At 35.7% G+C, this 13,074-nt stretch overlaps 2 protein-coding genes across 3 annotated transcripts in view; one reads left to right on the top strand and one right to left on the bottom strand.

Annotated features, from left to right (window-relative positions):
* Positions 1 to 4,299, top strand: part of LOC110019622 (ultraviolet-B receptor UVR8) — a 13,256-nt gene extending 8,957 nt beyond the window's left edge. Inside the window, exons 4-8 of the mRNA XM_020717363.1 lie at positions 807 to 977; positions 1,346 to 1,477; positions 1,835 to 1,924; positions 3,664 to 3,768; positions 3,993 to 4,299. Of these exons, the coding sequence (XP_020573022.1) occupies positions 807 to 977; positions 1,346 to 1,477; positions 1,835 to 1,924; positions 3,664 to 3,768; positions 3,993 to 4,168 (674 nt within the window). The 3' untranslated portion in view covers positions 4,169 to 4,299. The remainder of the gene's footprint in view (positions 1 to 806; positions 978 to 1,345; positions 1,478 to 1,834; positions 1,925 to 3,663; positions 3,769 to 3,992) is intronic.
* Positions 4,300 to 6,063: 1,764 nt separating this feature from the next.
* On the bottom strand, positions 6,064 to 12,286 carry LOC110019623 (protein NRT1/ PTR FAMILY 2.11-like). 2 transcript variants are annotated; one of them, XM_020717365.1, is made up of 5 exons: positions 11,967 to 12,286; positions 11,629 to 11,755; positions 10,439 to 10,656; positions 7,249 to 7,802; positions 6,064 to 7,148 (listed from the first exon to the last, which is right to left on the bottom strand). In XM_020717365.1, the coding sequence occupies exons 2-5, from the start codon at positions 11,723 to 11,725 to the stop codon at positions 6,272 to 6,274; spliced, it is 1,746 nt and encodes a 581-aa protein (XP_020573024.1). In that variant the 5' UTR covers positions 11,726 to 11,755; positions 11,967 to 12,286; the 3' UTR covers positions 6,064 to 6,271. The 2 variants fall into 2 exon arrangements, with proteins under 2 accessions (XP_020573024.1, XP_020573023.1); XM_020717364.1 differs by having other exon boundaries at positions 11,629 to 11,752; positions 11,967 to 12,285.
* Positions 12,287 to 13,074: the final 788 nt, after the last annotated feature.

Here is a 13,074-nt window from a genome sequence, read left to right as displayed (position 1 = left end):
GTCTTTTCTAGCTAAAATCGACGTTCCGAACGCGTCGGCGCAGTCCGTTTCGTCATCCGGGGTCGTCCGGACGAGTTTGCTGGCTTGCGAGTCAATTTAAGCCAAAATTGTGTGTGATGCAACGAGTGCGTTGCTGAGTCACCGAGGGTTAACCTAAGGTCGTTTGATCCTATAGGAACTCATTTTCGGGCCCTCTACATGCTGGTCCTTAGCCCTTGCAACTAGAAGTTGAGTGCTTGGAACCACTCACGCGAGTTCTTCGCAAAAATAAGTAAAGAAGCGGTTTGAAGTTCTACGGAGGTGGGCTCCATTACTAGTCCGCTAGGATGGTCAACAAGGAACTCCTAAGGCTAGATTTGGGGTTCATGGGAGTAGGAGACTAAGACCTCACTAAAAATGAGGTCAACAGCGTGTTACACTCGAAATGTTAAAGCTTATTGGTGTTCGTAGCCTCTTAAAACGTGTCAATTATTGAGCTCAAATCCAGGAAAAAAATTATGATGAATCTGAAGTGCTCTCCAATAGGTAAAAATTAAAGTTTGGGTGTTAGATATGTAAATACATAAGAATTGATTGATATGTATTTAAAATGTAAATATTCCTTATTTTAATTATTTATATACTGGGATTTATTTTTTTCATGCATTCACAAATCATAATTTGATCCATATCTTTTATTTAGTATGCCACTCTTCTCTCTCTCTCTCTCTCTCTCTCTCTCTCTCTTGCCATTGTTAAATCGTGAATGTTGATTCTATTGAACGTGTAACTTTCTTTGAATAATTTCTTTAGGAAATTTAATGCAGAGTCATCTGGTAATTCTGTATATGGATACGGTTCGGCAAGACATGGCCAAATAGGTACACGGCCATCTGGACATAGAAGACTAATTAACATTCCACACTTAATTCCTGGATTTGAGGATTCCAGAATTGTTAATGTGTGCGCCAATGGAGATCATAGTGCTGCATTATCCGGTAACTCGCTTTATTTAAAGATATCAATGTCAAATTTTATTCTTCCATATTTCAATATGAGAATAGTGTCCAAATAGCCTTCTAACAATTTGTAAGGGGTCATTTTAGTCCCAAAGCCTATAAAAGTACCAATTTAATCCCCAATGTTTTTTACTATGAGCTGAAATAGCCTCCCTAGACTATTTCAGTCCAATTTAAGGAGTTTGTGGACAAAAATGAACCTATGTAAATAATCAGAGGGCTATTTTGGCACTCATATCATTATGTCAACACTATAACAACCCATTATTTGTTGAATATTGTTTCTCGAGTTAGTTTGTTCAGAACTGCATAGGCTTGCGATAATAGGATAGTTTCTATGGAATCAGCTAACGGGCAGTTGTACAGTTGGGGCAGAGGGTTCAGTGGGTGCTCAGATAGCCTCCAGCCTCAACTTCTGCCTTCACTGTTGAGATTCTCTCAAATTGCTCTCGGATGGAATCATGCTCTACTGGTTTCTGGTAGGGTTGTTTTTATTGGTTCTGTGCTGCTTTCTTTCTCGATATTTAGTTTTAAAATTTGGGGTGTTTACATACCCACCACCTAATTCTTATGTATTTACATATCTCACAACTGAACTTTCATATTTACACACTTAACACTCGAATTTTTTACATCACTTCAAAAAATAGCACTATTACCGCTTTTTAAAAATGAAATACACCATTTCATCTATAGGCTTAAAGTATCAAGGTGTTATGTGTGTAAATATGGAAGTTTAGGTTTGAGATATGTAAATACATAAGAATTGTGGGCAAAATATGCAAATTTATCTTAAAATTTTTGTCATTCTAATAGTTATTCATCAATTACCACAGATGGTCAAGTATATATGCTTGGTAGGATGCTTACTTCTGTTCAGCAAACAAGTGGTGAGAAGCTTTGTCCTGATATGTCAGTTTGTGATGGTAAGTTTCAAAAAGCTTTGAAGTTTTATTTTAACTACTCAACAATAGCATTTTAGAGAAAAGTGTCAAATTTATCTCTTTAACTCTTCGCAGGGGTCATTTTAATCAAAGTCTATATAGGTATAAATTTAGACCTAGACTCTTTTAATATGGACTAAAATAGTACCCACAAAAGATTATTTCAATCCCAATTTAAGAAGTTTGGGAACTAATTTGACATTTTTATAGTCTCTCGCACTCTAAAATGATCCTATTTAAACAATCAAGGGGCTATTTTGACCGTTTAGTATTTTTTTTCTAGTTCCATTCCTTAATGGGGTGTTTGCTAGCGCCTTTTAATAAGATTTATTACCGGATTTACTAAATTCAGGCAAACACTAAAATACAAATTTTTTGCGGATTTATGAATTTTTTGGATTTAGGATCCCATTTTTTTCCTTCAATTTAGCATAAAGATGGATTTAGTTGGATAGATTTAATGAATTTACTAAATCTTACTAACGATAAAAAGGGTACACCTCTAACGGCTATTGGTATGTCACTGTTGTTCAAGTTAATTTAATTGGAGGCCCCATTTTTATAGTTCTAATTCTTCTCAATCAACAATAATTCAAAAGTTTAACCTCTGCATATCTTAGCCATTTTAGCGAATTTAATGTGCACATTTGTGATAGACTTCTCACCAAATGGAAGGGGAAAAAAGAATAACTCAAGTGTACATAATTTAAAATTTTTTTTACAAATAACATGAATCTAATGAGCTCTTACTTGGCTAAAAGTAAAACTTTTTATCCAATTATCAATTATTTATAATTCAATCACATATTATGAATAGAGTTAAGAGAATAATACCAAATATTTAAATGCAAAATTAATCTTATCCAAGCCTAACAAATATTCAAATCTTTATCCACTAAATGATTAAGTTTAGGGTCTGTTTGGGGGCAGCTGCAGCTTATTGAATAATCTGCTGATAAGCTGATTAAAAATAATCTGTTGATAAACTAGGTGCGGTGACTATTACAAATTTTTATTTTTTTGGAAAAACCAGACCGCTGCCAGAAAGCTGTCACCGCACCTGATAGGTGCAGTGTGAAAACGCAATTTTCAGTGTTTTGAAAATGCATAAGCTGCCAAAATGCACTTTATCCAATCAGGTCAGGTGCGTTTTCAAAACGCCACCGCACCAAATAAGCTGCCCCAAATAGACCCTTAGTCAATTGGAACATTGGCAATGCAATATAAAGCTGCAAAAAATCAAGTTGACCACAAAACAAAGTAAGAAGTAGGATTAGTTCTAAAGTAGAACCTAATCCATATATTTGTGATAATAACACTCTTAAAGCTGTTTACGTATGGGAAGTCAAGCCTTATTAGAACGAAGAGGATGATAATTTTGTTAAGGGGTTGTTTGGGATCACTTTTGAGTTTGTTTTTTTATTTATTTTTATTTATTTTTGTTTATGTTTTTAGGTGAAATAAAATATATTTGATATCTTATAATATTGCTAAAAGAGCCCACACACTGTACTAAATAAATATGTTTTTGAAATCAAAATAAAATAAAAAAATAAATAATAAGAGTGATCCCAAACAAATCCTAAATGTATTTCTAGCAGCTCAAGTTTCTCAAGTTTCTCAAACTAAATAATGTATTACTGTATCAGTTTTTTATCTGCATCCTTAACTATTTTCAATCATATAAGTTCTCATTTGACGACTCTCGCTGCCCCTACCAGATGCTTCGGCTGCGCCTGCATCTTCTTTACAAAGGATAATATGCCTCGTCGATGAAAGTGTCGTCGGCATTGCAGCAGGTGCTGAGCATTCTGCTGTAGTAACAGGTAACAACAATTTCATGGAAGATTTACATACAAACCACTCAATTCCTTTGTATTCCAATTTCTAAAAGTTAAAATGGTGTAATTGTTTATGTGATATGAAAGATTTGGGTGTTAGAAATGGTAAAAATAAAAAATAGTTGGATAGATATGTAAATACATTGGAATTGGGTGGTAAATATTCAATTGCCCCTAATTTCATTTGGTTTCTGCAACTCTGTTTACAGATAAAGGAAGGATAATGACTTGGGGCTGGGGTGAACACGGTCAGCTGGGCGTAGGAAGCACAGATGATCAAATCTCTCCTCAAAGAGTTGAAATAGGATGGAAGGGATCAGATTCCAATCTTCTTCTCAGAGTTTACTGTGGGAGTGGATTCACATTTGTGGCTAAACATGGTTAGGTTTTCAGACTTGCAGAGTGTCTTAAGGATTATATTTTGAGTGGATGCAATTGTGTGTGGGTTTACTATGGAGGTAAGAGCTTGTTATGAATAATCTTTTGTCTGCTGAGGGTATTTATTATTGTTTGTGTAATTTTATTATTGTTGTGGCCATCTTTCATTAATGAGGAAAGGCTTGGTTTTGGGAGAAATTATTAGGTTTTTTTATTATTGTTGTGGGTTTACTATGGAAAGGCTTGGTTTTGGGAGAAATTATTAGGTTTTGTTGTGGATAATATGAGTACATAGCTATGTATTTGTTGTTAGGAATGTTAACAATATCATTTTGAGCCGGGCTAACGTAGGCTCAAAATCGACTCGCATGGGTATAGTTTGGCTTGAAATTGGCTCGTGGCTCGTTATATTCAATTTTGAGCCGGCTTAACTGTAAATCAAAATGAGTTGTCTCAAATTGAATTATTTGTATTAGTTTCAACTCGGAAATAGCTCAATCTGGCTCAAAATTGAAACTAACTCGCTCAAATTTAGTTTCTGGATCTGTTCCATCTCAAAATTGACTCGAAATTGACTTTTGATTTGTTATATTCAATTCTACTTAACATTATATATACGTTTTTTACAAATAAAAATACTATGAGCTAATCTCGTGTCAATTCGAGTTGATTCATGTATGACTCGAACTCGACTTGGAAAAAATTCGATCCAAGGTTGTGGCTCATAGCTCGGCTCGTGTTTTTTTATCTGATCTTGATTCGAGCCAAAATTTAATGATCTATGAGTTAAATTCATAGGACCACCTGTTGTGCCCTCATTTTTTAGAAAGATTGATAGAGTTGCAAGATAAAGAATATTATGAATCATTATTATAGAATTACGTGAGGTCATCTAAAAGACAAATAAAATTATCTTTATAAGTAAACTTCTGGGATGCTCGTGAAGAAATAAATTGTTTGTGGGATAAAGTAATAAACACTATTAAACATGTGAGATATTTGTAGAATCAAAATTAAAAGTTTCATAAATAAAAATAGTTTGTGGTTAAATAATAGTGTGCAATAAAATATAAAATACAAGTTATTAGTTAAATTTAAAAGTTTAGAAAATTGTGAAAAATATAAAGTGATCTTTAGGGAGTCTAAGAGAACAATTGTGACGCTTAAAACCATGCTTTTAGTAATCTTTATGAAAGATTAAATACTAAAAATAGTGAATATTATATGTATAAACTATTCAAACAAAAAGAAAATAAAAATAAAGAGTTAATTCTAGTAAAGTGTATTATAGATAAAAATTAAAAATTTCTTTTCTTAAATGAAAACATTCAAAATAGGTGGGTGAGTTATTCTGATAAACTTTTCAATTAAGTTTTTGAAAATGAGATCAATCTTAGTGATCTTAATAATGTTAATAATAATAAAATATTTTATTTTTACCATCACATTAGTAAAATAGAACTTGATCGGGCTTTAAAGGAAACCAAAGGTGGAAAATCAATAGTATCCGATAAAATCCCAATTGAACTGTAGAAATATTTACGAGATTTGAGAGTTTTTTGACTTATTAAACTCTTTATTATTATTTTAAAAACTAAAATATTGTCTGAGGAATAGATGAAGAGTATTTGGTCCCCATTTTTAAGAATAAAATGGATGCACAAGAGTGTGCAAACTATAGAGGAATTAAGCTATAGAGGAATTATATAGAGGAATTAAGTTAATATGTCATAATTTAAAATTATGGGAGAGGGTAATTTAACATAGGTTAGGACGTCTTACAAATATTTATCATAATCAGTTCGGATTTATGTCGGGCGGGTATGTTATGGAAGTTATACATTTATTGAGAGATTTGATGGAGAAGTACAGAGAGAATAAGGTGTATCTATATATGATTTTTATTACTTCAGAAAAAGCTTACGGTACCTGCTGATATATTGGCATTGCCGAATGCAATTACAAATTTTAAATAAAGACAAATCATATATAAATATTTTCCCTCTCTGCTCCAATCAAAATTAAGTATTACCTGCTGATATATTGGTGCAGATAGAAAATCTTTGATTACATTCTTCACATTATCATCATACTATCCAATATTTAATCTTTAAACTGGCTGCTCAAAGCTGCTTCCTTTCTCAGAAAGCTCTGATCTTTTATACTTGTACCACCTGGAGCAAACAAGGAAGTATACATAGTTCAAAATCCCAATCCCAGCGATCAGATAATAGAAATTCTCCAATCTCCCCTTGTTCAGATCTCCGGCCAGCCAACTCCCATCCTCCCCTCCCGCTCGATGTATCATCGTCACCAGCAATCCGCTGAAGTAATTCGAAAGCGCGACGTTGCAGAAGAACAAGCAGCCTGCGACGCTCCTCATGTGTTCAGGGAACTCGCTGTAGTAGAACTGCATCTGCCCTATGGTGTTGAATGCTTCCGCCAGACCTGAAAGCAGGAGCTGAGGCACCAGCCAGAGACTGGAGAATGAAGAAATGGATCCACCTGTTGGTGAGATTCCGATCGTCGGGCGATGAAGGGCTGCGCTTCTCCTCCTCTCTTCAACTAATCCTGAAACAATCATGGCGAGTACGGAAATCACTAACCCAACTCCCATTCTCTGCAGCAATGTGATTCCATCCTCTCGTTTTCTGATTTTTCTCAGCCATGGAATGACCATGCTTTCGTAGATCGGTAGCCATATGGTGAGCGCGAGGAGGGAGAAGATGGAAAAGGAGCCGGCCGGAATCTCGAAATTCTTGCTTCCGAGATGCCGGTCTGATTGCATCGCCTGAAGAACGACGTAGGTTGATTGTTGCGCCATGCCGATGTAGTACAGGATGCCTGTAGACCAAATTGGAACGATTCTTAGGAGACATTTCACCTCTTCGATCTGCTGGATGCTGCATAATCTCCATTGATTCGCTGAGGATGCGTCGGGTTTGATTTCGTCTGTCGTTGTTATGATTGCAGCCTTGTCAAGATACCTTTTAATGAAGAATCGTTTAGAAGTTTGAAATTGAAAGAATGAGGTTATCAGTTTATAGATTTGAGCAGAAAATGATTAAGAAATGAATGAAAACTTACCTGAACTGATTAGTGTGAGAAAGCTTGGAGATGAGGGAGCTGAAATGAGGAGGATTGAAGAGGGACTGTTTTGGATCGTTGGAGAGCTGGTAGCACCGCTTCCTGATTGCTGCAACTAGAACCTGGGCAAAGTTAGTAAAAGGGCTTCCTTCAGGCTTCACTTTGACATAAATGTTTGTGCCGAGGAAGAAGAAGATGCAGGAGATGAGCATCATGATGGCAGGGATAGCCAAGCCTAGTGTCCAGCTCACATTGCTCTGAATATAGATAATGAAGGTGGAGGAGATCATGACTGCAATGGTGAAGGTAAAATAGTACCAGTTGAAGAAGCTGCTGATTCCTTTCTTTCCAGATTCAGTGTGGGGATTAAACTGGTCTGCACCGAAGGCAAGGTTGCAGGGCCTTATGCCACCTGCTCCGATCACTAGTAACAGAAAGCTCAGAGCAAGCACAGAAAGCTGCATTGGTGTAGGGCCTGAACAGGTTGTCCCTTGAAGACAGGAAGGTGGATGCAGAGCTGGGATTGCAGAAGTGAGCATGATGACGAACATGCCCTTTGGGGGAAAAAGATGATGAGGGCAATAAATCAGTGGAATTTTTGGGTTCAAAACTGTTAAGACAACTTGTTTTCTAAACAATGAGAATGGTTTTGGTGTGTGTAAAAAGCTGTTTTTAAGGATAGAAACTATACTGTTGTGTTACCAAAAAAACTCACTTGATAAAACAAGGATTTTAATATATAATTTTAAAAGTCAAATCTAATATCACATTTCAACAAATTTCTGATGGAATTAAATGACTTTGCGAGAAGCTCAATGACATTGAAGGTGAACGACCTCCTCAAATATAATATGTGTATAATCAAATTGAGTATCTCAATAAGACGAAACCAATGAGCTCAAGAGCAATTGATTTCAATATCATTAAGGAGTTCAAACACCTAATAAACTCGTTATAATCTAGGAAATCATTACAAGCTATTCAATTCAGTGTTCAAGATTTTGGTGATATTATGGAGGATACTGCTTTTAAAATTTATAAATAGAACACCATCTTTACATGAGATAGGCTCGACATAAGGTTGCGAAGAGCTCAAAGAATGGCGGATCCTTAAACTCTATAGGATATCAGCCGCCCAACCACCAACGATAAATAGTTACTATCTAATCATCACTATACAGACGCTGAACCACTATTTCCCAACTACAGTTGCCCGACCATCTAATTATGATCACCTATTTACAGTTGCTTGATTTCATTGCCCATTTACAATTGCTTAGTTATCGTTGCCCCACTATGATTATGCAATCATTGATGTATATCCATAGTTTCCTGACTTCCATTACCCATTTACGATCATCGAATTTCGCCCGATCTTCATCACTCACCTATGGTAGTCTGATCACCATTATTGAACTTTGGCTGCTTAATCTACGTTTCCCGTCTACTATATTTGAGTCACAACTGCCTGTCCAAAGTTGTTTTCACCCATCTGCCACCTTCCGTCCACCGTTAGACCATCACCAACCCTCTACCTCTATTACCCATCCACCGCTATTGTATCGTCACTGCTTGTCCTCACAGTTAAATTACCACCACCCGTTCATCACTATAAGACCATTGTCATTCGTTTACTATTATTAAATCTCTATCACTTAACAACCAGGTTCAAAACATTTTTTTGGACCACCACTATTATTTTATCACCACAATACAATAACTATTGATGCTCTGATACTATAGACTGGCCTACATCACCCATCTATGATTGTTTAACCACCATCATTTGACTAAAGTCACTCGATCATCATTGTGCAACTATGAGCACCTATCTATAGTCTTTATAACTTTGTCATCCCTATACGATTGCCTGAGTACCGCTGCCTACCTATGATTACCTAACCATCGGTGCCTTTCTACAATCATCTAATCCTTGACAGTGTTCTCCTGATCGCAATCACTTGTCCATAGTCGCACAACCTCCATTGCTCATTTGCAATCACTCGATTATTGTCAGCCGACCATCATTGGCCAAATAGTGTCACTTGGCTCTTGTTGATTGTCTATGCTATTTAGATCACTGTTGCTCGACTATGGTCTTCTAGTCACCAACATCCACAGATTTTATTTCTCATAAACATCTATAAGATCAATGTACATTGCCTACGTAAATTATAATTGCATATGATATCATTTATAAGTTTAACGCATATCACCAACACTAAAATTCTCCAACTTTATTACCTGTCATTGCTTAAGATCACTGCATATTGTTGATGCGTGCCATAACCTATAAGATCAGTGCATGTTATAAATGTATCTTATATAAGGCTAGTCCATATCATTGACACCAATGCGAACATCAGCCAATTTCATCTCCTGCCAACATCTATAAAACTATTGCACACTGTTGAAGTGTGCCATTGCTTATAAGGTAATGCATGTTTGCCACCAACATTGACATGCACAATCGTCACAACATGTCATTTATACCAAGATTATATTGAATTCTTAGATCTCTTGACTCCCCTCATCGAAAGAAATTTGCCAAACATACTGTAAATAATCTCTTAAAGACAACTTTAATGCCTCAATAATCCTCAACTTCCATCATAAGATTTATTCTACATATTGCATATCCTTTAAAGTTTATCAAAGATTTCTCTAATTATAAAAAATTATATCATTTATCTCTTGACTCCATGACTTTGCTCCTTCACAAGTTCATATAAAAACAATCTAGCATCTCCTATGGAACTCTTATTTTATTTATTTGTGATAAATTTTCATACAAAACTATAACACTCACCCCCTCCCTCACTCTACTGCCATGACTTTCTTACACACAACAATCACCACCATAATATAACATTAGATAATCCAACTCACAAGCATGCACCCAAAATTCTCACACAAAGCATAAAAAAGTATGAAACAATTTTGAGCAAAGCCGTTTTATACTATCTATACGATCACTATAGACATATTACTTTTATCTAAATAAAATTAGCATCAATATAAATAATTCCAAATTACCAAATCATGGCAGCAATAGTCTAACACGCAATAACTCCGAACAGATAAAATCTTTTCACAAACACATTCATTTTTTACACAAACCAAAACTATGTGAATAATAGCAAACAGTTCCCAAGTATCAAAACTCAAGCTTGAAGCGTTGATTTGTTACCAGAAGTGTAATTACAGAAGCAAAACCCAAGGTTTTGTAGCGCCCTAAGAAGGCGTCGGAGATGAAGGCGCCGACCACAGTAGCCAGGCTTGTGGTTCCATTGAAGACATTCAAGATCGTAGCAGCATCGATGCTCTTGATGTGGAACACAGTAGTGAGATACACTAGCAGGTTTGAGGCCGTCGCAATGCCCCCAAGCTTCTCAAATGTTTCATTTCCTGTTAATTTCCAATATTTTCACTTTCATACGAATCAAAGAGGAAATGTGCAGATCAACAATTCTCGTATTTGCATAATTTTAGATTTTTTCAACAATTGTCAGTTACTTTGACTTCTTTTGTTGCCCTTGCCTCTTGGGCTCTTTCACAAACCGACAGCAAAATGTTTGCAGAGCAGCACAAAGGCAAGACGGCGGTTAGGAAAATGGAAAGGTGTGATGAAAGATGGATACGCTTCAAGGAGGAAAAGGAGATCATGGTCATGAAAATCACTGGCATTGTGGTGACATGGTTGATAGAGGAGACGGCTGATGCCTTACTCTCGTCGAATACGTGATTAATTGTGAATTACTTACACCATCAAATGAATCATCAAACGAGCTCTCATTTGATGGGATTAATAAATTTAACATCTTGTATTGAGAAAATGAATGAACATTCATCAGGACATCTCTTAGTAAATTTACACTTAAAATTTTTTTGTTATGCTTGTATTTATAATGCATGAAAAAAATTGGGAGCTCGTCATTAAAAAAAAAAAAGAATTTACTTGCGTACCACTTAATTCTGATGCATTTGTATGTCTAACATTTAAATTTCTACATACATACCACCTTATATACGCATAGAATGGTGTATTTTACTTTTTTTTAAATTAAAATAGTGATATTTTTCGTGTGATATGGAAGATTTTAGTGACATAAATGTGTTAGATATATACATGCATATGAATTAAGTGATATGACAGGAATTATCATTTCGTGGCTATATTGAATCAACTGAATCAATTAATCAAGAAAGTTCTTTTGGAGCTACTTCATTTCCTTTGCGAATCATAATGGAGCACTTCAAAAAAGAAGTTGGCTCTGCCGCCATCAATTGTCAGGCATTTATAAAAGGGGACGCGACATTTAATTTAGAAAAAAATGAATCTTGCCTATTTTATTTTTCTAAGCTCGATTGTTGACTTACCTATGACATACGGCATTGCTCTCCAGCCATAGTATTTGATTGCAGGGGCATCTGAAATCTCCAACCCAGAGTCAACATTGTTCTGTTCATCCTCCATTACTATCGATCGGCTTCACCTTCCAATCTGCTTCGTGTGAACACCATTAAAAATTCAAAGGCGTCAGCTTGTTGTTTGTTCTCTAAAGAGAGACGGAGGTGATAGATTGCAGGTTGAAGAAGAGAAGAAGAAAATCAACAGAAGAATTAAGAAAAGAAAAAAAACAAGAAAACTTCTCATCACTAATAACAGGCAAACCGAAGAGAAAAAGGAGACAACACAGGGGAGGAGAAATTGTTACAGAATAGAAGAAGATGGGGAGGAGCCGTTGGGAGAGGGCTCTCCCTATCTCACTCCAAATTACAGCTCTCTCCGAGAAGAAGAAGAAATTTGGAGAGGAGCTCTTGAGGGAGCGACCATCCCTTGAACCCTAACGGCTACAACGATACGCACGCTGTAATCTCTTGTCCCCGTGGCAACTGAGAAGATTTCAAACCCCCAATTTCTCTCTAACCATCCCACCCATTTAGCCTCCATTTACCATCTCCCATATTTTTAAATTCTTCAATCAAGATTGAGAACATATGATTATGCGCTATGAAATTGATGGCATTACAAATTTTGATGCTTTAATTTGTGTGAGGATTTTGCACGCAAATGAAAAGGGGGATATAAAGGTTTTATGTGAAATTTGTGAAACGAAAAAAATTGATTTGGTTTAATTCAAGTCAAAAAATTCAAATTTGAAATTATAAATGTTCGTTCTCGCCCATAAATAGAGAACAAAGTATAATTTAAGAATTTGTGCAGCCAAAGACTATCTCCAAAGGTGGCTATTGAGGTTGTTGAATGATGTTGATGATGTTAACGAGGAATGCTCGGTGTATGTTGATGGTATTGGTGAAAAGATAATGGGTATTGAGAGCGGGACATTTGTAAATATTAGTCAGCAATATTGATGAAAGACATCAGTTAGAGTTTGGAGGCCGATCAACTACAAAATCGATTGTTGATTTTGTGTGTAGGTTGATGGTCATTGATACGAGTAGGAGGCCGATCAACTACAAAATCGGTTGTTGATTTTGTGTGTAGGTTGATGGTCATTGATAAAGAACGTCTAAAATTAGCTGATTAGAACTAATTTTGAGGTCATGGTTGTTATTTGTAAATCAATGAAAATTAGGATGATCATCTTGTGTTTCTAAACATTGACAAATCTTTAAAATTCAATGTGACAGTTAGAGTTCAAAACATGAAAAAAGTATAGTTAGTGTATATTTATAAGTTTTCAGGGCATAACAAATTGAAGTTGAGGGATCTAAAAATCTGATGGCTGGATTGTCTTAGAACAAATATCGGAATGTGTTAGATATGGCTCATATGCCAAGATAAGGGATAGATGCTGGTGT

This window comes from Phalaenopsis equestris, unplaced genomic scaffold (genome assembly GCF_001263595.1).
Source record: "Phalaenopsis equestris unplaced genomic scaffold, ASM126359v1 Scaffold000064, whole genome shotgun sequence".
Classification (NCBI taxonomy): domain Eukaryota; kingdom Viridiplantae; phylum Streptophyta; class Magnoliopsida; order Asparagales; family Orchidaceae; genus Phalaenopsis; species Phalaenopsis equestris.
Note: the sequence above shows the minus strand (reverse complement) of the source record. Positions and strands in the feature narration are given on the sequence as shown.

Excerpts from the sequence above, each read along its gene's own strand:
- LOC110019623 (XM_020717365.1), bottom strand. The coding sequence starts at position 11,725 with ATGGAGGATGAACAGAACAATGTTGACTCTGGGTTGGAGATTTCAGAT. Across the intron at positions 7,803-10,438 it reads CTTCTGTAATTACACTTCTG|GGCATGTTCGTCATCATGCT; the intron begins GTAACAAATCAA and ends TTTCCCCCAAAG. Across the intron at positions 7,149-7,248 it reads TCTCACACTAATCAGTTCAG|GTATCTTGACAAGGCTGCAA; the intron begins GTAAGTTTTCAT and ends CTTCATTAAAAG.